This window comes from Carcharhinus amblyrhynchos, chromosome 9, assembly GCF_965287045.1.
Source record: "Carcharhinus amblyrhynchos chromosome 9, sCarAmb.v2.hapA, whole genome shotgun sequence".
Taxonomy (NCBI): domain Eukaryota; kingdom Metazoa; phylum Chordata; class Chondrichthyes; order Carcharhiniformes; family Carcharhinidae; genus Carcharhinus; species Carcharhinus amblyrhynchos.
Window position 1 is genome coordinate 59,709,518 of NC_137332.1, and position 26,878 is coordinate 59,736,395.

General features: G+C 42.0%; 2 protein-coding genes across 5 annotated transcripts; one reads left to right on the forward strand and one right to left on the reverse strand.

Moving 5' to 3' along the window:
• The first annotated feature begins 65 nt into the window (after nucleotides 1–65).
• On the forward strand, nucleotides 66–10,505 carry dio1 (iodothyronine deiodinase 1). Of its 3 annotated transcripts, none has more exons than XM_080195768.1 (4): nucleotides 66–509; nucleotides 3,744–3,884; nucleotides 5,702–5,922; nucleotides 8,488–10,505. In XM_080195768.1, exons 1-4 carry the CDS (start codon nucleotides 179–181, stop codon nucleotides 8,551–8,553), a joined length of 759 nt encoding a protein of 252 aa, XP_080051894.1. In that variant the 5' UTR covers nucleotides 66–178; the 3' UTR covers nucleotides 8,554–10,505. The 3 variants fall into 3 exon arrangements, with proteins under 3 accessions (XP_080051894.1, XP_080051893.1, XP_080051895.1); XM_080195767.1 differs by having other exon boundaries at nucleotides 80–509; nucleotides 3,741–3,884; XM_080195769.1 differs by having other exon boundaries at nucleotides 83–509; nucleotides 3,741–3,884; nucleotides 5,723–5,922.
• A 1,181-nt stretch (nucleotides 10,506–11,686) lies between these two features.
• On the reverse strand, nucleotides 11,687–26,809 carry hspb11 (heat shock protein, alpha-crystallin-related, b11). 2 transcript variants are annotated; one of them, XM_080195772.1, is made up of 5 exons: nucleotides 26,691–26,809; nucleotides 13,246–13,352; nucleotides 12,640–12,708; nucleotides 12,485–12,528; nucleotides 11,687–11,932 (listed from the first exon to the last, which is right to left on the reverse strand). In XM_080195772.1, the coding sequence occupies exons 1-5, from the start codon at nucleotides 26,783–26,785 to the stop codon at nucleotides 11,825–11,827; spliced, it is 423 nt and encodes a 140-aa protein (XP_080051898.1). In that variant the 5' UTR covers nucleotides 26,786–26,809; the 3' UTR covers nucleotides 11,687–11,824. The 2 variants fall into 2 exon arrangements, with proteins under 2 accessions (XP_080051898.1, XP_080051896.1); XM_080195770.1 differs by lacking the exon at nucleotides 26,691–26,809 and adding an exon at nucleotides 25,120–25,708.
• Nucleotides 26,810–26,878: the final 69 nt, after the last annotated feature.

Below are 26,878 nucleotides of genomic sequence, written 5' to 3' on the forward strand. Positions count from 1 at the left end.
TCCCTCGGAAATGATGCGTTGAGTCAGTGTTTACTGGGGGCAGTAAGAAGTCTCACCACACCAGGTTAGAATCCAACAGGTTTATTTGGGTAGTAAACGCGACTAAGCTTTCGGAGCGCTCGCTGCCCCAGTCCAACACCGGCGTCTCCACAGACTGGAGGCAGAGCCCTGTGTGGAGATGGGGAAGCTGCTTGTTTACCTGGAGACACTGATCCTGGTGCTCACCGCCTGTTTGTACACAACAGTCGGCAAAATCCTGCACCTCCTCTTTCCCCAAACGGTGAAGAAGATCATGCTGAAAGCGGGGCTGAAAACCACCATGACACTAAATCCAAAGTTTGAGTATGAAGACTGGGGCCCAACGTTCTTCAGTTTGCGCACTCTCGGCTCCATGGTCCGCAACCTAATCCGAAACTGTGGCGATGAAGCGTTTCAGGGGTCGTCTGCTCCCAATACCCGGGTTGTCGATTTGGAGAATAAAGAACATAAAATACTTGATTTTGTGAAAGGTATGTTGTAACTTTAGCATTAAAGGTAGACGACAACAAGTAGGAACTTTTCTGACAATAGTTTCGTGGTCTGGACTTCCACCAGTCATTTAATTTAACCTATTTGCAGTTTTAAAATGTAGCTGGACTCCTGGATGGTGAATGCATAATCTGGTTATGGGAATGAATCTGAAAGGTGCTGGGGTAAATTTGTACTGAGTTAGTGAGGCAGTACACTGCCCATTACAAATAAATCATATTGGATTTGAAACGTGGACTCCGATTCTCTCTCCAAAGCTTTGCCAAACCTTGAGGCTTTCAAGAACTTTCTGGTTTTATTTGAATGTGCTCAGTGATGTTAAAATTAAAGAAAACATTCAGTTTTGTGTGGACTTGACAAAAATAACTTATGTAAGTGGGCCCCTTTCTCTCTCCCTTCTTTATCTTGTGTAACGAAGTGCAGCTGCTCTTGAGAAAATCTCCAATCATATTAAAAGAATGCAAATGTGCCACAATAGGCTGTAGCAGTTGGACTGCATTCCACTGGTGTTGAGCAATCAAGCATGCAATACTAGATGCTGGTATTGTACTCAAACTTGCCACTATTCTGATGGCCACCTTTGTGGAGAGCTGCATCAAGCTGTGGATAGACCTGGGTGCACAAACATAAAGGAAAGCAGCACAGTGGGCTGGGATACTCAAGTGGAGGACATTTAGCAGGCTTCCCACTGGGTGCCATGGTCTCTGTGAGTCTCCGGGTGCAGTTTTTCCAGCACAGTCAGTTCAGTGCCATAAGTCTCTGGGCCTGCTAGCCTCTCCCTCACTATGGTCACAATTGCAGGAGAGGGGCAGCAATCAGACGATGGGGGTGTCATGGGGCTGGCCAGCGATTAGTAGGCCGGCAGTGCAGGGCTACCACACATGCGGTGACCTTGGCACTGACATATCAGCATATGCCTAGTGGCCCACTCAACGCTATGCTACTGGCTTCTCCAGTGGGAATAGGCCCCACCCACTGATTTTTCACATGATTTGCGTTAGTGCACTCTGCAGTGCATAGAGTGTGGGAGATTCATTTTGAAAATACCACTTGAAAAAAAACCCAGCAGGATTTACTCCAACTTTTACATAAATTTGACATGTAGAATTTTTTTGGGCGCCCAAGAGTTACCACATGCTGAGGTTTTATCTGTCCCTGGTGTTGCAAAGGATACGTCTAACCACGTTGCCTTAGAATATTCTATTCAGTTTTGTGGCACCCAGCTGGACCTTATGGAAAGGTTTATACAGAAAAATGCCTTTGATCACAAATGATGTTCTGCATGTAATGCTTTTGAAACCCTGCAGGAAAAGGAGATGGTGGATCCAGTCAGATGGTTCCTCGAACAAACTTCCTAAGTAATTTGGTAAAACGCCTCATTGCCAAAACTTTCAAATTGGTACCAAAGCATAGCTTGGCTGATGAGAAGAAGAACCTTCCCCAGTCAAATCCTGGAGCCTCAGCCCATGTGCATTTGTTCTAAAGGCTGTTGCAGTGTGGAAGAAACTATTGTTCAACTTCTGGAATGTGCATTTGTAAAACAGGTCTAGAAAAATGTGCAGCAGTTTTTGTTGACATTCATCCCAAGTAGCTCTGTAATACAGTACTCTTGTGCTGTACGGGCTCTTCTAAGGGACACACACTGAACTGAACATCAACTTTGGCTGGAGGACCGTAAATGTAATGAAAGACTCTCTTTGGTCTCCCGGAAACCTGTTGGTTTTCTAGTGCAAAGAGTTATTGATGTCCAGGTGTTGCAGACTAGCACATTCCAAGGTCCAGGAGTATGTCCTGAGGCACGCACTAAAATTTTGGATAGCTGTTGCAAAGGCGCAATGGAGAAAAGCCACTTTCTAAGACCCTCCCAGCACAGTACAACAAGGAACCAGAATTTGTGGAAAACCCTTCTAACTGTATATAAAAGCAAAATATTGGCAGATGCTGGAAATCTGATATAAAACAAAAAATGTTATAAATACTCAGCAGATCGGGCAGCATCCATTGAAGAGAAGCAGAGATGTTTCAGATCAATAACATTTATCATGCGTTCTTGGTGCAGCTGCACACAAAGGTGGCCATCAGGATACAGACAATGTTGGATACTTTTTTCTCCCCTTTAGACATTTGACATTGAAAATGGACCACGTCTGTATAAACACAATCTTCAGATGTCTGAAATGACCACTTTGTGAAGAATGGGGTCCGAACTTGACCTAGAGCAACACCAGAAACAACTTGCACCTGACAACCAGGTTCTTACGAACAAATGAGAGAGAGCATCATTCCCACATGCCCAGAAGGACAGTTATATAGCAGATGGATAGCTCCCCTAATCAGTAAATGTATTATGGTATAAAGTCTTATCCAGCAGAATATCCCACAATGTCATGCACTTCTTTGACAAGATAACATAAAGCCATTTATTTTGTTCAAATGGTTTGTTTCATTATGGAGAAGTTACTGTTTTAGTTTTTTTGTCTTTGTTTTAAATATATATGCTTTTGTGTTCACAGAATCATGCAGCACCTAAAAATGATATTTTACTCTTTGAAACAGCTATCCAATTAGTTCCCCTGCTCTTTCCCTATACAGTATATATGTATATATAGACCTTAAAATTACTAATGGATCTACCCTTTCAGGCAATGCATTCCCAATCAAAATAACGTTGCAGAAGAAATCTTATCTTCCCTTGTAGTTCCTTTGCCAAATATTGTAATTCATGGTGACAAAAAAAAGAGAAAGATCCCTTTTATTCGTCAGTTTCAGTGTCATGTATGTGGGATTTGGTCTGATAGGTAATGTATATTTAAGAGGTGCATGTAATCTACACTAATTCATCATTATACAGCATTTTCAATGTCAATCGAAAGTTACAAACTTTCCTTATTCTTCTACAATTATTTATAATAGCTTTTTATGTTGAGATAAAAAATGGTAATATACAAGCAGAGAAGTTGGAATATAATCTAACAAAAGTAAATGCTAATGCTTATCTATTTTTCCCTGGTAAATTTGAGTTTATTTTCTCCCTCGGTTGGTTATTTCACTGCATGTTGCTTTGTATGGTAATCTATTGTGTAAGTAAACTTCAGCACATTCTTATCCAAACTGATATTAGTTATCTGTTTAGCATACCTGAACACTGCAGCTGACTGTTTATTCTCTCTATCTTGTACATCAACACACATGGGATGACTTTTTTTTTCCAGGAGATAGGCCACTGGTGTTGAACTTTGGAAGCTGCTCCTGACCCCCGTTTCTTTTCAAGTTTGCTGAGTTCAAGCAGCTTGTCAAAGATTTTTCCTCTGTAGCTGATTTCCTCATTATCTACATTCAGGAAGCTCATGCCACAGGTACAAAAAGATTCCCAGCGCAAAAAAAAGTCTTTTTGAATTTGTTTTTCATTGAACTGTTTTAAAACTGTATCACCATGTTTACTGAAGACTGAGTGGTAAATGCTTTGCTCAATATGCTAAGTTTACGTATCATAGGTTTTATCCCCAACCTGCTGGTAAGCTGATCCTAGCCGAAACTGGTAGTGCCAGTCAGGTAGCTAAGGAGTGAAATCCTCCAGAATTCCTCTACTGATCAATAGCTAATGAACCAAGTTGGAAACTACAAAGATGTATTGATGTTAGATGAATATACAATTAGCTGTGATTGGTATCATGGTCAAATACCTCATGAATACTTACTGTTTAGGCAATCACAAACGAATGTTAATTTGGGGACAACGCCTGAGGGCTGCTGCCAACTAAGAAAATGTGAGCATTTGTTCTGGAGAGAGAAAACTAGGTTGCGTAACAGGGACGAGATTTCATCCTTTTTGTCTATTATAATAGTAGTAATTGCTATAGATATGTTTTTTATGTTTAAGGGAACGGTTTTAAAGTTCAGTTTTTTTTTTGGATAGCTAGTTGGTAAGTCCAGAAGGAATACAGCTGAGGTACTGGGAAAGTAGGACAATTACTTACTTTAGCCATGTAGTGTTTACTTAGGAGAGAGCTAATGGACTTTTGTTGACAAAAGAAAGGTCCTCTGGGGTTTTTGATTAAACAAATTGAAGGTAAGTTTGGGCATGCAAAGTCATGTGATACTGTGGTTAATGGCAGGAGCTGGGTTTTGCAGAGAGAAAAGAAAAACAGCTTTTCAGTTCTGATTAGTTTAAAGTCAGCGGTCAGTAAGCTACTTTCGCCACAAAAATTCTCTGAAAGCTTCAAGGCTGTTTACCCTCATAGCAAATATATTTATGGGTGCTAATTATTTAAAGTGGCTTTGAGTCTGTAAGAAGGATGTTGCTTATTTGGAACTGAAGCAGTGATAAGTTAGAAATTAGAGTTGTTTATTTTTTTTTCAACAGGTAATAGTTAAGCTGCTTCTTTTTTTTTAGAGTGGAGGTTAAACTGTTATTACATTTTGTTTTACTATAAAAATCTGTAATTTGTCAATGGTAGTACTCCTAGAGTGAAGCATCCTGTTTTCACATTTATGCTAAAAATAGAAGAACTGTTGGAGTCTAGTCTGGCTTCCTAACGTAATGTAATTTGGGATCCAGGTCCAGGTTCCTAACAGTACATTATTACTTCAGTGAAGTTCTTCCTTCTCAATATTGAAATCAAAACTGTATTGCCCCTTTTTTTGGTTATACAAAGCTTTTAATAAGTGAATGGGTCTAGCTGATGCCCACTCTTGATTAGTTAGCAATCACCCCCTTACGAAGTGCTTATGCATGGAAACAGAAGACAAAATTCAATTCAGCTGTTGTATACTCCATAGTCAGCCAGCCTGTTGGCATAGCCTGTCGTGGCTCATAAATAAGTAATAGACTAGATGTGGCTGCTTCTGAAGGAACTATATTCTAGCATGAGTTTATGTCCTTTGAGGGGAAGAAATATAAAAAAAAAAGTTGGCCCCCCACCTGCTGCTTTGTTTGCTTTATCCACTCTCTCCTGCACCCACCAATCCTGGTGATGTCCAGTAAAATATTTAGGTGTCCTCTTGGATTAAATATCACCTGTTATGCTTTCTTCCTTACATAAATAACATTTTGAATGTTTTGGTTGTTGCGTTTGACTAGTTCTATTCACTCCCAAGTTAAGAAATCACAGTTTTCTATCTCATCTACAACAAATGACATGGTTTTGGTGCAGTCTTTTCAATAATTGGTCAGTTTTGTTGCTATTTATCCCAGATGACTGGGCATTCGCAAACAACGTGGGTATCAAACAACACAAAACATTAAGTGACCGTTTCGACGCAGCAAGGCTATTGCTAAATGAGGAACCTTCCTGTCCAGTGGTAGTGGATACTATGGATAATGTGTCTGCTGCGAAATATGCAGCTATGCCAGAAAGATTATACGTGGTGCTCAATGACAAAATAATTTACAAGGTAACTGTATTATGACATCCGTGATGAAACCAATGTCCATTTATTTAATGGTCTCACTACTAGATTTTGAGTTGATATTGTCTTTCTGCCCAAGCTATGGAGCATGAAATAATCTATTTGATTTCTGGTTCCTACATTTCCTGAAGAAGCTACCTTATACTAGGTTACCATTCCATACACATCAGTGGCCCTCTAAAACTGCTATAATTGTACAATTGTACTTCGGGCCTATTTGTTGCCTTGCTACATTCCATCGCTTTTTAAAGAGTAAAAGCAGAAATATGCTCTCAACAAAGAAAACTACAGCACAGGAAGAGGCCCTTCAGCCCTCTAAGCCTCCACCAATCATGATGCCTGCCTAATCTAAAACTGTATGCACTTAAGAGTCCCTATCCTTCTATTCATGTATTCATCTAGTTGCCCCTTAAATGCCACTATCGTACCTGCTCCCACCACCTATTCAGGTAGCACGTTCTCAACATTCACCATCCTTTGTGTAAAAAAATTGCCTCGCACGTCTCCTAAACTTTTCCCCATGCACCTTAAACCTATGTCCCCTAGTTTTTGACTTTTCTACCTTAGGAAACAGCATCTGACTGTCCACTCTGTTCATGCCACTCAATTTTGTAAACCAGGTTACCCCTCAACTTCCACCCATCGTTACAGTGAGAACAAACCAAGTTTATTTAGCCTCTCCTTATAGCCAATACCCTCCAGACCAGGCAGTATCCTGGTGAACCTCTTCTGTATTCTTTCCAAAGCATCCACATCCTTCTGGCAGTGTGGCAACAAGAATTGTACACAATATTCTAAATTGAATATTGTACACAATATTCTAAATTAGGCCTAAGGTTCTGTACAGCTGCAGCACGACCAGCGAATTTTTATACTTGATGCCCCGACAGATGAAGGTAAGCATGCTGTGTGCCTTCTTGACCACCTTATCCACCAGTGATCGATGGACGTGTACGCCCAGATCTCTCTGCTTGTCAATACTTCTAAGTGTTCTACCATCTATTGTATAGTTCCTACATATATTGAACCTTCCAAAATGCATTATCGCATACTTGTTTGGATTATACTCCATCTGCCATTTCTCCGTCCATGGTCTATGTTTTGCTATGTCCTCTGACAATCCTCTTCACTATCCACAACTCCTTCAATTTTTGTGTTGTCTGCAAACTTAGTAGTCAGACCAGCTAATTTTCCTCAAAATCATTTATAAATACTACAAATAACAAAGGTCCCAAAACTGATCTTTGTAGAACACCACTAGTCACTGTCTTCCATTCGGAAAAGCACCCCTCTACTACTATCCTCTGTCTTCTATGGCCAAGCCAGTACTTTTAATTATTTACAAAACTCCCATGATTTAAACAAATAGCTAGGGACATGGCTACTGTTCACACCTATTGCTTGAATCAAGCATTAGCTGTTCAGATAAGCCTGAGTTAGATTACTGTAACCAATCAGAAGATGTACCAAACACCTGTGATGGTCACAAGGCCTGATGGGGATGTTGAGTCTTGCAGATAAAAATTGTTGGAATAATTAGAAGAGGTAATCAGTAAATTTATGGATCTAATTTTCTGAATTATTGAAACTTTTATTATACTAGGAATGTTATTTTTGGAGGAATATATATTTGGAACTGGGTAGAATTTTGTTTGTGCGTTTGGTGAGAAAATTGAAATGTGGGGTAAACATTTGTATATTTGGTGAATATTGTAAAAAAGAGGGAAATATGACACTTATCCAGAAGTTAAAAATAAAATTAGTTCAACAATAACAACATTGATGACAGATTTGGGATATAGGTTTTATCATAAACTTAGCATAAAAGCTGGTGTTTGATGTTCAATCATAAATGTAGCAGTACAACCAGCCAGTTTAATAAAACAATAGACTTGGATGACAAAAAAATGCTGGGTGTTAAAGTCTCTCTAAAAAGCTAGCTTATTGTCAATATGTACGTGTGGTTAGTGGCATCCCTAAAATTAGCTGTATACATTCAAAGTTAAAATGTTCTATATTAGGACTGATCATGTCATGTGTGCTAATACTTCATCCTGAGCCATTTTCTTGGCCATTTTTGTTCATGGTGATTTGTCATTGCCTTCCATCCCCATAGACAGGACAAGCAGACAGGGTCCCAAACCTACCTGAGCTGCAACAGAAATTAAACCCATGCTGTTAGCATTATTGTGAAATACATGCTAGAAATCTAGCCAACAAAGGTAACAAGCCCACAAAATTAGGACTGACCACAATTGAGTATGGTGGTAATATACAAGTAGTGTTTATACAAATCTTATCATGAAAGAAAACACGTAAACTTATCAAAACAGAAAACAGGGAGTATTTTATTTAGCATTGTGTACTGGAGAGTTGTGACTACAATTTCATGATAAGATGATTAGAATAAACTAGGTATTTATTCTGGAGAAGTATCTGTTCAGTCACAAACAAGGCAAGTCAATGACTCATCATCTTTGACAGAGAGATTAGAAACAAGGCATGATTAATTTAACCATATAACTAATTGTTTTAATTTTTGTTTTTCAGGCTAAAAGGGGACCTTGGGGATATAAACCAGAAGAAATACGAGCAATTTTACAAAACCTAAGTTAAACCACTAAGTGGCAGAACCACTACTACCAGGAAACACTGATGTGATTTTTGAGAGGGCTTTCAGAGACACTCTTGAATAAAAGGGAATGATAAAATATATAAAACCAAATTAACAAAGATTTCTTTTCCAAATTGTTCATGATTTTCCCAGTTTAAATTGGTGACTGGGATTTGATAATATCAATATGGAAAAAAAACTGTCTTTTGGTTAATGCTCATTTTGTTTTCATACATACAAATATTGTAATAAGTCGTTAAGATTTAGCCTGTGAAAGCTAAAATGGTAAATTCCAAGTGGGGAGTTGATGCAAGATGCATAAGAAAAACTCTTGGGACATGAACAGTTTACACTCAATGTTCAGCACTGACAATACTAATAAAATCCAAGGAAAAACAGGCAAATTATTTCAAAATGAGCAAGGCTCATTTATGCCTGACAGTTCCAGCCCTTGCTCAATACTTAAAATCAACTGGAAGATTTAAAAGTGGTATTCTGGCCCTTGCATAATCCGAGACATAATGTGTACTCTGTTCCATAATCTGTACCCCTTGCCTATGTTTCATTTTCCCTAGTCAGGCTAGTCAAAATTGAGAAGATTTTTGTTGTAGAAGTGCACATAGCAAACATACAAATGGCAATGGAAATAATGTTTCCATTTTTATACTGAAATTATTTCACAAATTTACAAGTAAATCAGGGAAGATTTGAAAATTGAGAAATGTCCGCTTGCATTGTTTATAGAATCATGTAACATATCCATTCCACATATGGGAAAATATACTATGAAAATCAATAATCGTAATTATGATTTCTATACAGTTTCATCAATTAACTTTGTGATAAAATGAATTGTGAACTTTAGCCTACATATAGTGTGATTACCTAACTCATCCAATTGTTCAAAAACCTTTTTTCTAAGATATAATATTTCTATGATTTTTCTGAGTTCAATTAAACAAACCAAAAAATAAGCTAAGTGCTGAAATAGGCTTTTGAATCCTTTAAAGAACAAACGGTTAAAAAGCCCCCCAAAAAATTCAAACCATGAAGGTCTTAAAATTTAAATAATGAAAACAGCATTCAAAAAAAGTGAATTTGACAAATCCTGTAAAAGTCAAAAAGCAACAAAAATTAAAAATTACAGCTGAAGTTAATATTACTGAAAAAAATAATTCAATTTATCCTACTTGCTTAAATTGATGCAGCTTTTTGTTGTCTGACAAGATAAAAAGTCCAACTGAAATGCTGAAATACAACAGCTGTCAGAAAAGATAAAAAGATTTGTGACAAGGAATTAAACAAGGGGAACAAATTAGGAAAGGCAATTATATTTATTAGCATGTCCCTCTTCAGACATGGCTGAGTATTCACAAATTTTCCTTTAGCTACTGAAGTAAACTCTTGTAAAATCACCAATCTTGCCCTGGAGAAGTGTTGCTGGTTACACTAATAGTGTTAATAATTGTGGAGTAACGGCTATCTCCAATATCTAGCCCAGTGGTTCCTAGCTTTTTTTGTGTCATGGCACACCTCTAAAATTTAAAGTTTATTTTATTAGTGTTACAAGTAGGCTTACATTAACACTGCAATGAAGTTACTGTGAAAATCCATACTGTTAAAAAAAAATTGAGGCATATTTTGTCATCTTCCCTTACTGGGAACTTCATTTGTAACTTCTCCCTCTCCACTCACCCTGTTTATTTTTAAACTTCTCCCTGTCCCTCTTGTGGCACATGGCAGGCACTGCTCCCTCACAGCGTTAGGGACCTGGATTTGATTCTGGCCTTGGGTGACGAGTTTACACTTTCTCCCTGTGTCTGTTTGTGTTTCTTCTGGGTGCTCTGATTTCTTCCCACAGTTGAAAGATGTATAGGTTAGGGTGATTAGCCATGGTAAATGCACAGAGTTATGGGGATAAGGCGGAGGGGAGAGTCTAGGGGGGAGTGCTATTTCTGCAGTTGGTATGGACTTGATAGACAAAATGGCCGCTTTCTGCACTTTAGGGGTCCTAGGTTTTCCCAGGGTTTTGCGCAGAGTTTTTGCTTTTGTGCAGCCACACGGGATCTTTGTCTTCAGCTCCAAGTCCCGTTAGTCATGTGCATGGGCCTGACCAACCTAAAAATCTAAACCACATCATATGTGTGGTTCTTTCCAGCTGGCACATGATTGTCAAGTCTTGGATGTACCAACCACAGAGCTGAAGATGAAGGCTACTTTTAGTTCAATTACATGAATTTTGAATCATTTTGCATCTTTATTTTCATGGCACACTGCTTGGGAACCACTGATCTAGCCCTCCCTTCTGAAAAAAGTAAGACAAGCATTTGTAGGATTTGTTTTAAAAAAATTCTGAGCAACAGAGTAAATTACTTCTTGTTAGAGTGTCAATACTTCAGATCCTACTTTATAACTTTCCAGCAGTAAGAACTGATCATTTAAAATTTAAGCTTTGTCAAAACCTATACGTTATAAAATAAGATCGATCATCGCAAGAACAATGATTTTAGCTATACTGTTTATGAAGCCGACAGCCCAAACCAAAGAAAGCTGTGGCTTGATGTTCCGAAATGTAGCTAAGAACATGTAAATCAATAACATGAAGTTTTTATTCTGTATTAAATAATTACAGAAATGTTTTGAGTGTTTTCATTGTATTAACTGGAAAAGACCATTGATCCTTAGGGGTGTGGAATATTTATAAGAACATAAGAACATAAGAAATAGGAGCAGGAGTAGGCCATCTAGCCCTTCGAGCCTGCCCCGCCATTCAATAAGATCATGGCTGATCTGTCGCTGCTCAGTTCCACTTTCCCGCCCTCTCCCCATAACCCTTAATCCCCTCTCTTATCAAGAACCCATCAACATTTAATATCCCAAACTGTTTTAAGTATAAAACTAATTCATAGCTGCAAGGAAAATTGAAATGAATGTCTTCAATTCAGAAGCTTAACTATGGTTTGGAAGTTCAATATGGTGACCAATAAGCAAAGTCCATGGACTGGCAGAATGAGGTGAAGCAGTGGAAAGTAAGAAAATGCAAAACAATTGTACCAGAGAAAGGCCCTCCAAGATAGGGATTTTGCATAGTTGTGAGGACTAATTAGATGTTGATCAAAGATGACTAATGCAGTGTAGCAAAACAAAAAGAATTTATTCATATGAATCAATAATAATGCTTTGTAACAAATACTGCCAAAATATTTACACTAGTAACATCGTGCAGCCTCAGCATTTGAAAATCTTGTTCTTCAACAGTTGTGCTGCATTGACTCAAGTGCTTTCCTCTGTACCTTCCACTGTAACCTTATGCACTGACACAAAGTGATCAAAACCAGATTTTATAACAAATCGTAGATGTGTAGCACTGGTTCCATCCTGCTGCATAAGAAATATACTTATTAATTCACATTCCTTTTTAAAACATTACATCATTCCATTAGCTTAGTTGTTGAGATGCTGCCAAATGCATTACAAAGCCACACAGACCAAAAGGTTCCAGGTTTGATTCCTGTTCTGATCATTGGATGAAATGAAACAGAGGGGTACTACAATTGGCTTTGATGTTTGATTAAAAAAAAATGCTGTCAGTTTCTGGTCAATCCTTATGTACGAATAGTGCCTAGCTAGGTACAGCAAGCTGATGGTAGCTAGAATGATAAAACTACGTGAAGGGGTGAGGATAAAAATCTAATTTGATTTTGTAGAATTAATAAAACTGCATTATTTCTGTTATATATAATGCATATGTCACAACATTTTCTTATAAGTAAATCACATTTATCAATATTTAAGATACAAAGGATTACAGATCAAGAACTTCAGTGGCAAGCAGGAAATCAAACAGCTCACTAATCACTGGGTGAGTTACCTACCTATAATCATTTTGTATAAAGTAGTATGTGATCAGTTTTGGAAGGTATATGTACTTACTGTAAATTCCTCAATTTGAAGTTGTTCCTCAGAGTGCTCAAGTTCTGGTAAAAAGACAGCACCACGATGAAAATCACCAAATAAACTGGAACAGAAAAATTCTTTTCCACAGTAGTCCTTAAGATTTCATTAAAATGTCTGTTGAATACACTTACCACTATTAGTTAAAGGTTCAAAATCTACTGGATCTCGGGCAACACTTTTCTCAATACTCAGGCTGTGCACTGGAACAGTGAAATAGAAACATGTTATTATTAAAAGATATGAGTACCAAGGTCTTGTTATATTCTGATAAACATTAACAAAATATGAACTGTGCACAGTTCCGGTCACCCTATTATAGAAAGGGTATTATTAAATTAGAATGAGTGCAAGAAGATTTACTAGGATGCTACCGAGACTTGATGGTTTGAGTTATACAGAGAGGCTGGATATCCAGAGGCTTTTTTCTCAGGTGTGTAGGAGACTTGGGGTGATCATATAGAGGTCTATAAAACGATGAGGGGTATAGATCAGCTAGATAGTCAACATCTTTTCCCAAAGGTAAGGGAGTCTAAAATTAGAGGACATTTGTTTAAGGTAAGAGGGGAGAGATGCAATAGGGTCCAGAGGGCCAATTTTTTCTCTCAAAACTCAAAGTTTACATACAAAACGTGAATTGTTCATTGCATTCTACTTTACACACATACAGAACTGAGTAAAACAGGCCATTAATCACATTCCTAGTTTTATTTACCAGTGATAAACAGTAAAGATCTTACCGTTATAACAGTGAATTTTCACAGTGCTAATTTTTATAAGATTAGCAAAACTTAGGATAAATTCTTGCGGGAACATTCCTGTCGTGATCCAAAATGTTTCAGTGTTACTGTAAGCAGAAGTATGAGAGATCATAGTTACTTCTATGATTTGCACTTTTTGATTTTGTAATTTTCATCCCTTTTTTCTGATCCGTGTCTGATTAGTTTCACAGTAGCAGTCACCCGTCCGTCCTTGTAGAAATAACCATTCTTTATGTCTGAGCCTAGATAGAAACAACTTGCATTTATCTAGCATCTTAAATGTGATAAACACCCCAAGACGGTAAATAGTTAGGAGGAGGAAAGGAAATCAGATTTTGCTTCAACTTCTGAGCGATGGTCTAGTAATTCTTTAGGTACATTCCAATAAGAAAAAAATCCCAAGTGAGGACCCACCATCTCTGGTTACCTAAAAAAATGTTAAATATAGTATCAAACTTAAAGAACAAGCATATAATTTCTCAAAGATGGGTGGTATTTCAGAAGATCAGAAAGAATATCAAAAACAGAAAAGAATGGTTAAAAGAATAATAAGGACAAAATTCAAGCACAACAGAAAGCTAGCTAGAAATAAAAAGACATAGTAAAAAGAGACCCAAATGTATGGTTGCTAAATTTGCTGTTGACACAAAGATAAGGAGGCAAGTAAAATGTGAAGAGGACACAAGGAGGCTACAAAAAGATTTAAATATGTCGAGTGGGAAAAGATTTGGCAAATGGAATATAATGTGGAAAAATGTGAAATTGTCCATTTTGGCAGAAAAATTAAGAAAGCATATTATCTAAGTGGTGAGAGATTGCAGAGGGATCTGGTTGCCCCACTGCATGAATTGTTAGGAGGTACAGCAAGTAATTAGGAATGATAATAGAATGCTGTTGTTTATTGTGAGGGGAATTGAATATGAAAGTAGGCAGGTTATGCTTCACTTACACAGGGCATTGGTGAGACCACATCTGGACTACTGTGTACAGTATTTAAGGAAGGATGTAAATGCATTAGAAGCAGGTCAGAGATTTACTGGACTAATATCTGGAATGGATAAGTTGACTTAAGGAGGAAAGGTTGGACAGGTTAGGCTTTCATCCACTAGAATTTAGAAGAGTAAGAGGTGACTTGATTAAAACATATAAGATCCTGAGGGGTTTGACAGGGTGTAAAGGATTTTTTCCTCTTATGAGAAAATCTAGAACTAGAAGTCACCATTTAAAAATAAGTGGTCACCCCTTTAAGACATGATTTTTTTCTGAAGGTTGTGCGCCTTTGAAAGTCTCTTCCTCAAAAAGTGATGGAAGCAGAGCCTTTGAATATTTTCAAAGCAGAGATATGATAAGGGAATGAAATGTTATTGTGGATAGATGGAAATGGTGAACTAATGCTACAATCAGATCAGCTATGATTTTATTGACTGGCAGAACAGACTTCAGGGGCTAAGAAGCCAATACTTGCTCCTAATTCATATTAGGCAAGGTTTATCATATTTTTAATGTGGATGGTAATCTCTTTACTTACTCAGGGTAGTCAAAATAATAGGTGCTAATCCACATCCAACTTTGTATTATCATTCCGGAACACCAGAGAACAATGATTTGTGTTTCTTTTTGGTGACCTACAGGTTGGCTTTCTGCTCTTATTCAATCTGTAATGGTGAGGAAATACCAAGCTAGGGAAATTGGGGGAGTCACCTGCAAGTTGTCTGCTGGCAACAAGTATCAACAATATGATGGTGATGGTGGGTGGAAGTAGGGATGTTACTGGGGAAAGACATGAAAGTGGGGCTGGACAGAGTTTGCATATCTTTACCGACACTCAGTAATGCACCATTTTAGAATTCTTATTTTAAGTCAGTTGTGGCTAGGTTGGTAGCACTCTCACCTCTTGAGTCACAAGGTTCTGAATTCAAGTCCAATCCAGGACTTGAGCACTGAAGCCAAGGTCCTGTCCGGCCTTTCAAATGGATATAAAGATCTCAGGTAGACATAAAGACACCATGGTTCCATCTCAAAAAGCAGAGGAATTATCCATAATGTCCTGGCCAACATTCATCCCTCAGTCAATACAACAAAACAGATAATCTGGTCATTATTACACTGTGGTTTGTGGGAGCTTGCTGTGCATAAAATTGGCTGCTGTGTCTCCTGCATTACAACATCATTGCACTTCAAAAGGATTTCATTGGCTGTATTACACTTGAAGACATCTGGTAACTGAAAAGTGCTATATAAATGCAAGCCTTTATCACTGCCCTGTATTTTACAATCAGTGGCAAAGCAACGGTGCTCACTGCTGATCATGAAGTAAATCTTGCTAAGAGAACTAGCCAATTTTCTGTGAGAATTTCATCTCTTATCACTGTACAGTGGAACTGCAACTGATTGGACATTTATAAGAACATAAGAAATAGGAGCAGGAGTAGGCCATCTGGCGCTTCGGGCCTGCCCCGCCATTCAGTAAGATCATGGCTGATCTGAAGTGGATCAGTTCCGCTTTCCCGCTTTCTCTCCATAACCCTTAATTCCCCTGTCTATCAAAAAAACCTATCTACCCGTGACTTAAATATATTTAATGAGGTAGCCTCCACCACTTCAACAGGCAGAGAATTCCAGAGATTCACCACCCTTTGAGTGAAGGAATTCCTCCTCAACTCCGATCTAAACTGTCCCCTCCTTATCTTGAAGCTGTGTCCTCTAGTCCTGCTATCCTTTCTATGCGGGAAGAATCTCTCTACCTCTACCCTATCCATCCCCTTCATTATCTTATATGTCTCTATAAGATCCCCCCTCATCCTTCTAAACTCCAGTGAGTACAGACCCAGTCTATTTAGTCTCTCTTCATAGTCCAACCCCCTCATCTCCGGTATCAGCCTCCTCTGCACTCCCTCCAAGGCCAATATATCCTTCTGCAAGTGCTGCGACCAAAACTGCACACAGTACTCCAACTGCAACCTCACCAGTACCCTGTACAGTTGCAGCAAGACCTCCCTACTTTTATATTTTATCCCCCTCGCTATAAAGGCCAACATTCCATTCGCCTTCTTGATCACCTGCAGACTGGGTTTTTGCGACTCGTGCACAAGGACCCTCCCAGGTCCCTCTGCACCGTGGCATGCTGCAGCTTTTCGCCTTTTAAATAATCATCCCTCCTACTATTATTCCTGCCAAAGTGGATAACCTAACACTTGCTAACATTATACTCCATCTGCCAGGTCCTCACCCACTCGCTCAGCCTATCCAGATCTCTCTGCAGACTTTCCACACCCTCCACGCAATTTGCTTTTCCACTCATCTTCGTGTCATCAGCAAATTTCGTCACCCTACACTCAGCCCCCTCCTCCAGATCATCCATATAAATGGTAAACAGTTGAGGCCCCAGCATCGATCCCTGCGGCACTCCACTAGTCACCAACCGCCAACCAGAATAGCACCCATTGATACCAACTCTCTGCTTCCTATTAGACGGCCAATCCTCTATCCACGCTAACACCTTACTCCCAACTCCGTGAACCCTAACCTTTTGTAGCAACCTTTTATGAGGCACCTTATCAAACGCCTTCTGGAAGTTTAAAAACACCACATCCACCAGTTCCCCTCTGTCTACTGCACTAGTCACATCCTCATAGAAATCCAATAAATTCGTCAAACACGACTTCCCCTTAACTAATCCGTGCTGTGTCTGCTCGATCAAACCATTCTTTTCTAGGTGCCTCGCTATTTCTTCTTTGATGACAGATTCTAGCATTTTTCCAACTACAGACGTTAAAATAACCAGCCTATAATTCCCTCCCTTTTGTCTGCTACCTTTTTTAAACAGCGGCGTAACATTAGTCGTTTTCCAATCTTCCGGCACTTCCCCAGAGTCCAGTGAATTTTGATAAATAATTACTAAGGCATCCACTATAACCTCTGCCATTTCTTTCAGAACCCTGGGATGCATTCCATCCAGTCCTGGGGACTTGTCCACCTTCAGTCCCATTAGTCTATCAAGCACTACTTCTCTAATGACAGTAATCGCATTTAGGCCCTCAACTCCTACCATCCTTCTATCTTTAATATCCAGCAAACTATTCAAGCCTGGAGCTGGAGTGATATAATCAGGCCATCCTAGCAGGGAATCACATTAAAGATTTTTCAGACACCCAACTAAGGAACAAAATTAGTGTAATGAAATCATTTAAAAAAAAAATTAATTTAAAAAATTACTTTAAAAACCCAGATACATGGGGCGGCGCAGTAGCACAGTGGTTAGCACTGTTGCTTCACAGCTCCAGGGTCCTGAGATCGATTCTCGGCTCGGGTCACTGTCTGTGTGGAGTTTGCACATTCTCCTCATGTCTGCATGGGTTTCCTCCGGGTACTCCAGTTTCCTCCCATAGTCCAAAGATGTGCGGGTTAGGTTGAGTGACTATGCTAAGAAATTGCCCCTTAGTGTCCAGGGATGTGTAGATTAGAGGGATTAGTGGGTATGATATGGGGGTAGGGCCTGGGTGGCATTGTGTTCGGTGCAGACTCGATGGACCGAAGGGTCTCTTTCCGCACTGTATGATTCTATGATACACATGACTGAACAACGTGCAACTTGTAATGGGCTTTCTAACAATGACCAGTGAGGTTGCGGGAGATGGGGGGAAATGGTGTCCAGACTAGAGGTCATTGTTTGAAGATATGAAGGATAAACCATTTAGGTCTGAGATGAGGAGAAATTTCTTCGTCCAGAGAGTGGTGAATCTGTGGAATTCATAATTAAGGCCAAAACATTGTGTGATTTCAAGAAGAAATTAGATAAATTCTTTGGGCTAAAGGGATCAAGGAATATGGTGGGGGGTGGGGGGTGGGGGGCGGAATCAGGATATTGAATTTGATGATGAGCAGCCATGATCAAAATAAATGGCAGAGCAGACTCAAAAGGCCAAGCAGCCTACTCCTGCTTCCATTTTCCATGTTTATGTGACATGGAAAAATTGAAATTTTCACTGATTTCAATGATTGGTAGTTCTGGGTGGGTAGAGGCCACAGCACAGCTGTTGTTCGTCCGTGATCAAAAATGAGGACCTTGACACCATTAGTCATTTTGAGGCTGGTTGCAGTGTGTCCGAAGATGACTGATCAAGCCAATTCGGGCACGGAATGTCCTAGCACATATTGGACAGACTTGTGTAGGCACTGTAGCTGTTGCACTGGTGGCTCTACACTTGTGCAGCTTGCACTTAAGTTGTGCTTCAGCAATACACTTTGCTTTGTGAGCTTGACTGCCTTTGTGGATGAGGCAGTGCCAGGTAGGGTGGTTTTGTGCCAGTGTTTCCCAGGTGGTCGTATCAATGTCAAGCGACTTCAGGGAGGCTTTGAGTGCGTCTTTGAAACGTTTTTTTGGCCCTCCATGTGAGCGTTTTCCAGCAGAAACCAAAAAGGAGCTGCTTGGGTATGCGCTCGTCTGGCATACTGATGACATGACCTGCCCACTGGATCTGTGCTCTCATCAGCAGTGTGTGGACTGATGGTAGACTTGCTCTTGAGAGAACCTCAGTGTCTGGTACTTTGTCTTGCCATCGGATGCATAATATTCTGCGAAGTCAAGTCATGTGGAAATGATTGAGCTGTCTTGCACGCCTTTGATACACAGTCCACATTTCACAGGCATACAGGAGGGTAGTGAGTACCACGGCGCTGTAGACCTTCAGTTTTATTGCTGGGCTGATTCCTCGACGTTCCCATACAGTGGAGCGCAGTCTACCAAAAGCAGAACTTGTCTTTGCTATTCTGCAGTTAACTTTTGCATCAATAGTCACTGCTTGGGAGAGGGTGCTACTAAGATAAGTGAACTGGTCCACTGCCTGTAGTTTCTGCGCTTTGCTTCTGATCATGGGTTCTGTGTACAGTGCATGAGGAGCAGGCTGGAGCATAACTTTGGTCTTTTTAATGTTGATGGTTAGTCCAAAGTTGTCACAAACCGTGAAAAATTTGTCCATACTGACTTGCATCTCTGGCTCTGAGCCAGCATACAGGGCACAGTCATCGGCAAAGAGGAAATCTCTTAGAACAGTCTCCTTGACTTTAGTAATAGCTTGAAGTCTCCTCAGGTTGAAAAGCTTCCCATTCACTCTGTACTTGAGGCTGATTCCAGCAACACTGTCCTGGAAGGCATCATTCAGCGTGGCACTAAACATCATACTGAACAGTGTGGGTGCAAGCACACAGCCCTGTTTGACGTCATTGGTGACTGGGAATGCCTCAGGATTCTCTGCCATCCAGTACTCTGGCCATCATGGAACTGGCGTACTATCTGAACGAATCTAGGGGGGGCAGCCGAACTTTGACATGATCCTCCACAGGCCTTGTCGGCCTACAGTATCGAAGGCTTTCGCGAGGTCAAAGATTGTGTAGAGCTCGCGATTCTGCTCCTGACACTTCTCCTGAAGTTGGCGCGCAGCAAAAATCATGTCAGTAGTCCCACGACCTTTGCGGGAGCCACACTGACTCTGGAAGCAGGCCCAGCTCCAGATGAGTGACCAGACGATTTAGCAGGACTCTTGCGAGGGGTTTTTCCTGTGATGGGGAGCAGCGAGATTCCTCGGTGGTTGTCGCATACTTGCTGATTGCCCTTCCTCTTTTAGGGGTGTACAATGGAGGCATCTTTAAGTTCCTGAAGAATGGATCCTTGCTTCCAAAAGGACTGGAACAACTCGATGAGCTTCTCGATAACTGCAGGACTAGCAGCTTTATAGATCTCTGTGGGTATGGCGTCTGCCCCTGGGGCTTTGCCACTGGATAGCTGGCTGACAGCTTTTGTGACTTTGGCTACTACATGGGTGGGTCACCCATGGCACTGTTGATATCAACCTGGGGAATCCTGTCTATTGCCTCATTGTTAATAGATGACGGTCGGTTGAGGATGGCTTCAAAGTGTTCAGCCCATCACTGCAGGATATGAGCCTTCTCTGTAACGAGAGTTGTACCATCTGTACTCAGGAGGGGGGAACTCCCGAGAGATTGAGGTCCATAGAGAGTATTGAGGGCTTCATAGAACCGTTTCAAGTCATTTCTGTCAGCATATCCCTGTATTTCATCTGCCTTGGCGCTCAGCCAGGCATCCTGCATTTTGCACAGTTTATTCTGGACTGTCCTGCGAGCATTGGTAAAAGCATTTTTCTTGGCAGCTGAAGATGGGTCGTTCTGACAGGCCTGATGAAGACGATGCTTTTCAACAAGTAGAGCCTGTATCTCCTCATCAAACCAATCATGCTACTTGTGGGTGGAGGGCCCGAGCGTCTTCAGCGCAGATGTATGGATAGGATCCCTGAAGCGTTCCCAGTTGTCCTCAGTGCTGCCTGCGAGGTGTAGGTCAGCAAGCTTGATTTCTAAGTCTTAATGCTGAAGCTATGCTGGGGTTCTTTAGCTTGGCCGCATTGATTCTTTTCATAACCTTGCTTCCTTGTGGTCACCTCTTGGGTCTGATGCGGAGCCTCATTTTGGAGGCAACGAGCCTGTGATCTGTCCAGCAGTCAGCACCACACATGGCCTTGGTTACTCTGATATCCTGCCTGTCTTTTCTCCTGACAATGACATAGTCGATAAGATGCCAATGCTTAGAGCGGGGGTGCATCCAGGAAGTCTTGTTATGGGTAGGCAGACGGAAGGTTGTGTTGGTGATGAGGAGGTCGTGTGCTGCACAGGTCTTCAGTAAGAGTAGGCCATTACTGTTACACTTGCCCACTCCATGCCTCCCAATGACTCCCTGCCAGATTGCAGTCACACCCTACTCTTGCATTGAAATCACCAAGCAAGATCAGCTTGTTGGTACTGCTCACTGTTGATAGTAGGGCGTCTAGTTCTTTGTAGAACTTGACTTTCATCTCATCTGGGTTGTTCATTGTGGGAGCATAGGCGCTGATCAGGGTGGCTTGACTTCTCTTCTGTAGCGGAAGCTGTAATGTCATAAGCTGGTCGTTCACACCCCTGGATAGACTCTCAAATTTCCGAACAAGGTGACTCCTACTGCCGCGACTGCTCCAGAAAAAAAGTGTATAAGAACATAAGAAATAGGAGCAGGAGTAGGCCATCTAGCCCTTCGAGCCTGCCCCGCCATTCAATAAGATCATGGCTGATCTGTCGTGGCTCAGTTCCACATTCCCGCCCTCTCCCCATAACCCTTAATCCCCTCTCTTATCAAAAACCCATCAACCCGCATCTTAAAAATATTTAGCGAGGTAGCCTCCACCACCTCAACGGGCAGAGAATTCCAGAGATTCACCGCCCTTTGAGTGAAGAAGTTCCTCCTCAACTCCATTCTAAACCGCCCCCCCTTTATCTTGAGGCTGTGCCCCCTAGTCCTATTATCCTTTCTGAGCAGGAAGAGTCTCTCCACCTCTATCCTATCCATCCCATTCATCATCTTATACGTCTCAATGAGATCTCCCCTCATTCTTCTAAACTCTAACGAGTACAAGCCTAGTTTATTCAGCCTCTCCTCATAGCTCAACCCCCTCAACTCCGGTATCAGCCTAGTAAACCTCCTCTGCACTCCCTCCAAGGCCAAAATATCCTTGCGTAAGTACGGCGCCCAAAACTGCACGCAGTACTCCAGCTGCGGCCTCACCAATGCCCTATACAGCCGCAGCAAGACCTCCCTACTTTTATATTCAATCCCCCTCGCTATGAAGGCCAGCATCCCATTCGCCTTCCTGATCACCTGCTGCACCTGCAAGCTGGGTTTTTGCAACTCATGCACAAGGACCCCAAGGTCCCTCTGCACCGTCGCCTGCTGCAGTTTTTCACCACGTAAGTGATAATCCTTCCTACCATTATTCCTACCAAAGTGGACCACCTCGCACTTGCCAACATTAAATTCCATTTGCCATTTCCTGGCCCATTCGCCCAGCCTATCTAGATCCTTCTGTAGACTCTCCACACCCTCCGCACAATTTGCCTTTCCTCCAATCTTGGTGTCATCAGCAAATTTCGACACCATACACTCGGTTCCCTCCTCCAGATCATCTATATAAATGGTAAATAGCTGAGGCCCCAGCACCGACCCCTGAGGCACTCCACTAGTCACCATCTGCCAATCCAAATAGCACCCATTGACCCCCACTCTCTGCCTCCTATTTGACAACCAATCCTCTATCCATGCTAACACCCTACCCCCAACTCCCTGTCCCCTGACCTTCTGCAATAACCTCCTGTGAGGTACCTTGTCAAACGCCTTCTGAAAATCCAGAAAGACCACATCCACCGGCTCTCCTCTATCCACCACCCTAGACACATCCTCATAGAACTCCAGTAAATTTGTCAGACACGACTTCCCTTTAACGAAACCGTGCTGCGTCTGCTCTATCAAGCAATTCCCTTCAAGATGCCTCGCTATTTCCTCCTTGATGACGGATTCTAACATTTTACCTACAACAAGACATTAAACTAACCGGCCTATAATTCCCTGCCTTTTGCCTGGCACCCTTCTTAAACAACGGTGTAACATTAGCCTCTTTCCAATCTTCCAGCACTTCCCCGGAATCCAGCGACGTCTGGAAAATAACCACCAAGGCATCCACTATCACCTCCGCCATTTCTTTCAGAACCCTCGGATGCATTCCATCCGGTCCTGGCGACTTGTCCACAATCAGTCCCTCCAGTCTGTCGAGCACCTCCTCTCTAGTAACAGTAATGTCATTAAGACCCTCCAGTCCTACCACCTTTCCATCTCTAACACCCGGCAAATTATTCACGTCCTCCTCCGTGAAGACAGAAACAAAAAAGTTATTCAGGACCTCAGCCATATCCCCATCCCCTACCACTAAGTCCCCCTTCTCATCCTCTAAGGGACCAACATTCACCCTAGCCAGCCTCTTCCTTTTTATATATTTATAAAAACTCTTGCTATCCTTTTTTATATTAAGTGCAAGCCCAGCTTCATAGTTTCTCCTACCCTTCTTTATCATCTTCTTTGTCAATCTTTGTTGACATTTAAACCTCTCCCAATCCTCTTCTCGCCCACTACTCTTTGCTACTCTAAACGCCTCCGCTTTTAATTTAACACTTTCCTTCACCTCCTTCGTTATCCACGGTTTATTACCTCTCCTCCTACTGTCCTTTTTGACTATCAGAATAAATTTCTGCTGAGCACCAAGAAAGATCTCCTTAAAGATCCTCCACTGCTCCTCAGCAGACCTACCTTCCAACGCGCTCCCCCAGTCCACATTCGCCAATTCTTATCACCTCCAGTTTCAGTCAACTGACCTACATTGGCAAGATGAGTTTCGCTCAGGGCTCCAATGTCAATGTTGTATCTTGCAAGCTCTGTGGCAACTAAGGCTGTTCTTCTCTCTGGTCTGTCTGCTGTAGGGTTGTCCAAAAGCGTGTGCACGTTCCAAGTACCAATGGTGAGCGGTGTCACCTTGTGTTTTATTTTGTGTGTTCGACTGCAAGATGGGATCCCCGCCAGCCACGGTAAACTGGCCAGGGTGTAGTGAAGCAGGCAATGTTTAGAGCACCTTTTCTAGCCCCTTCCTCATTCTACAGAGGTGAGCAGAGCATTCCTGAACAGGACTGCTCAGCCGCCCAGGTAGACGCCGAGTTCCACTGCTGCTTTGGTCAGCAGAAAACGACCATTAGACCTGAGCCGCCTGCGTGCAGGTCCGTGACTACAGCTCCCAGCGTATCAACACCTGCTGCTTCATCGCTCACCCATCGCCATAGGACTTCAAGGGTTGAACAGGACACTGATGATGGTGTCAAAACAAGCGCTTGATTTGGATTAAAGTGAGGGAGAGTTGCGCAGCGTCAGCCTCACTGTCTCTTCCCAATTCCCAACTAGATCCAGTGGCAAGACAAGAGTCAAGACGGCTGGAGGTGGGACTAGGTGCAGTGGATGACCAGGACGTCTTCTGTGTCTTGTCCTGCTCTTCGCGTTTCACGACACTTGCAGAGACCATCCTCTTGGCCGCTGGACCTTCCATTGGTCTCTTCCACTCAATCCGTCGGACTCTGTCTTCACGTGCTGGGATAGTCATCTCCCTATCTCACCGAGGGTTGAGACTTATCGGCTACCCTCACCTGGTTCAGCCGGCTTGTCGAGGCCATTGCCAGGGATGTGGCCGCTGTCACATGCAAACAGCTATACTGAGCCACAGGTGAGAGCTGAGTGCCAGGTGGGGACAAAGAATGGACAAACCACCCTGAAAAGACGCGACATGTTCCCCCACCAAAGGTATTACCCCTCTCTGACACCCCATACACAGCACAGCATGTGTGGTAGCAATGCCCTGAATGACAGACCATAACTTCAGGCTTGTATTTCGTCCAAAAGTTGCAGTTAGTTTCAAATGGGTAATGAGAGAACGTTGGCAATTCACTGCAAAAATATGGGTAATAATTTCCATGATCTCACCCTCCCACATCTGTAATCTTCTCTAGCACCACACAAGGATACCTGCATTTGTGTTATTCCAACCTTTTGACTGTCACTGACTTTAACTGCTCTACATTGTGCCATCAGCTGTCAAAGGCTCTAATCCCTGGAATTCCATTCCTAATTCTCCTTTAATAAACTTTTACAGAGATTCTGGCCATCTGCTATAATTTTCTCATGTAACTAGGTGTCAAATTTTGTTTTATAATGCTCCTGTGGTTCACCTTGCTATGTTTTAAGACCAAAAGAAACAGGAACAGGAGAAAGATGTTTGGCCACTTGAGTCTGCTCTGCCATTCAAGAAGATCATGGCTCATTCCTTTACTCCGTAATCTTTGATTCCCTTACTGATCAAAAGCCTACCATAGCCTTAAATATACACAAGGACTCTGACCCCAAAACTGTCTAAAGCTTATTTATTAGTCACAAATAAGGTTTACCTTAACATTGCAGTGAAGTTCCTGAAATTCCCCTTGATTGTGACAAGAAGTTGCAAAGACTCACAACACTCTGAGATGAGAAGGAATTTCTTCTCTGTCTTAAATTGATGCCCCTTTATTCTGAGACTATGTCCTTTGGTTCTAGAATCTCCCATGAGGGGAAACATGCTCCCAGCATTTACCCTGTTAAGACCCTTAAGAATCCTATGTGTGCTAATGAAATCACCTCTCATTCTTAGAATCCCTGCAGTACAGAAGGAGGCCATTCAGCCCATCGAGCCTGCATTGGCAACAATCCCACCCATTCTTTATCCCCATCCCCCATGTATTTACCCTGCTAGTCCCCCTGACACTAAGGGGCAATTTATCATGGCCAATCCACCTAACCCACACACTTTTGGAATGTGGGAGGAAATCAGAGCACCCAGAGGAAACCCACACAGACACAGGGAGAATATGCAAACTTCACACAGACAGTAACCCAAGGAAGCTGGAATTGAACCTGGGTTCCTGGTGTTGTGTGAGGCACGATGTGGAGATGCCGGCATTGGACTGGGGTAAACACAGTAAGAAATCTGACAACACCAGGTTTAAGTCCAACCGATTTATTTGATAGTAAACTCGCAAGCTTTCGGGGTTTGCCCCTTCGTCAGACGAATGGAGAATTCTGGCCTCAGATATAGCATATAACAGCACAGACAGTTTACAGATTGCCGACTAGATTGCGAGTCTTTAAGGCTAGAATAGCAGGCTAGGTGTAAAGAGGCCAACAATGTGAGTGGAAGGAGGATTAAGCACAGGTTAAAGAGATGTGTATTGTCTCCAGACAGTACAGTAAGTGAGGTTTAGGAAACCCAGGCAAGTCATGGGGATTACAGATAGTGCGACATGAACCCAAGATCCCTGTTTAACCTGGGCTTAATGCTCCTTCCACTCTCATTGTAGGCCTCTTTAAGACTAGAATAGCAGGCTAGGTGTAAAGACTTGCATTCTAATCAATAATCTATAAACAGTCGGTGCTGTTACACGCTCTGTCTGAGGCCAGATCTCGCCATTCGCCTGAGAAAGGAGCAAACCCCGAAAGCTTGTGAGTTTACTATCAAATAAATCAGTTGGACTTAAACCTGGTGTTGACAGACTTCTTGTGTGAGGCAACAGTGCTAAGCATTGTGCTACCGTGCCACAAATTTCTTCTAAATTCCAGTGAGTGGCAACCTGCTTATCTTTTCCTCATAAGACAACCCTCCATACCAGAAATCATCCTAGTGGACCTTCTCTGAACTGTCTCCAATGAAATATCTTTAAATAAGGGGACCAAAACTGCTCACAGTGCTCCAGATGCGGTCTCATCAGTACCCTGTGCAGTTGCAGCAAAACTTCCCTACTCTTATACTCCAACTTCCCTGAAATAAGGACCAACACTCCATTATCTTTCCTGATTTCCTGCTGCACCTGTGTGCTATGCTAAAGGCGCTATCTGAATACAAGTTGTTGCTGTTATCTGGAGTGAAGGGACCCGTCCCCCGGGTGAAGAGCCGGGACGCTCCTTGCAGCCTGTCCCAGACCCTCACCCGTCGATGATGTTCTCCGGCGGGTGCTTCTCGTCTCCAGACGCCGCCAGCACCACCTGCGTCCCCGCGACCGCCAAACCGAAATCCCGCTTCATGTCGGCCTCCCCGTTACCACAACAACCAGCTCCTTCCGCTCTTACCCGTAACCCCTTCCCCCATGTAGACTTCCGGTCCTTTCCATAACCGCT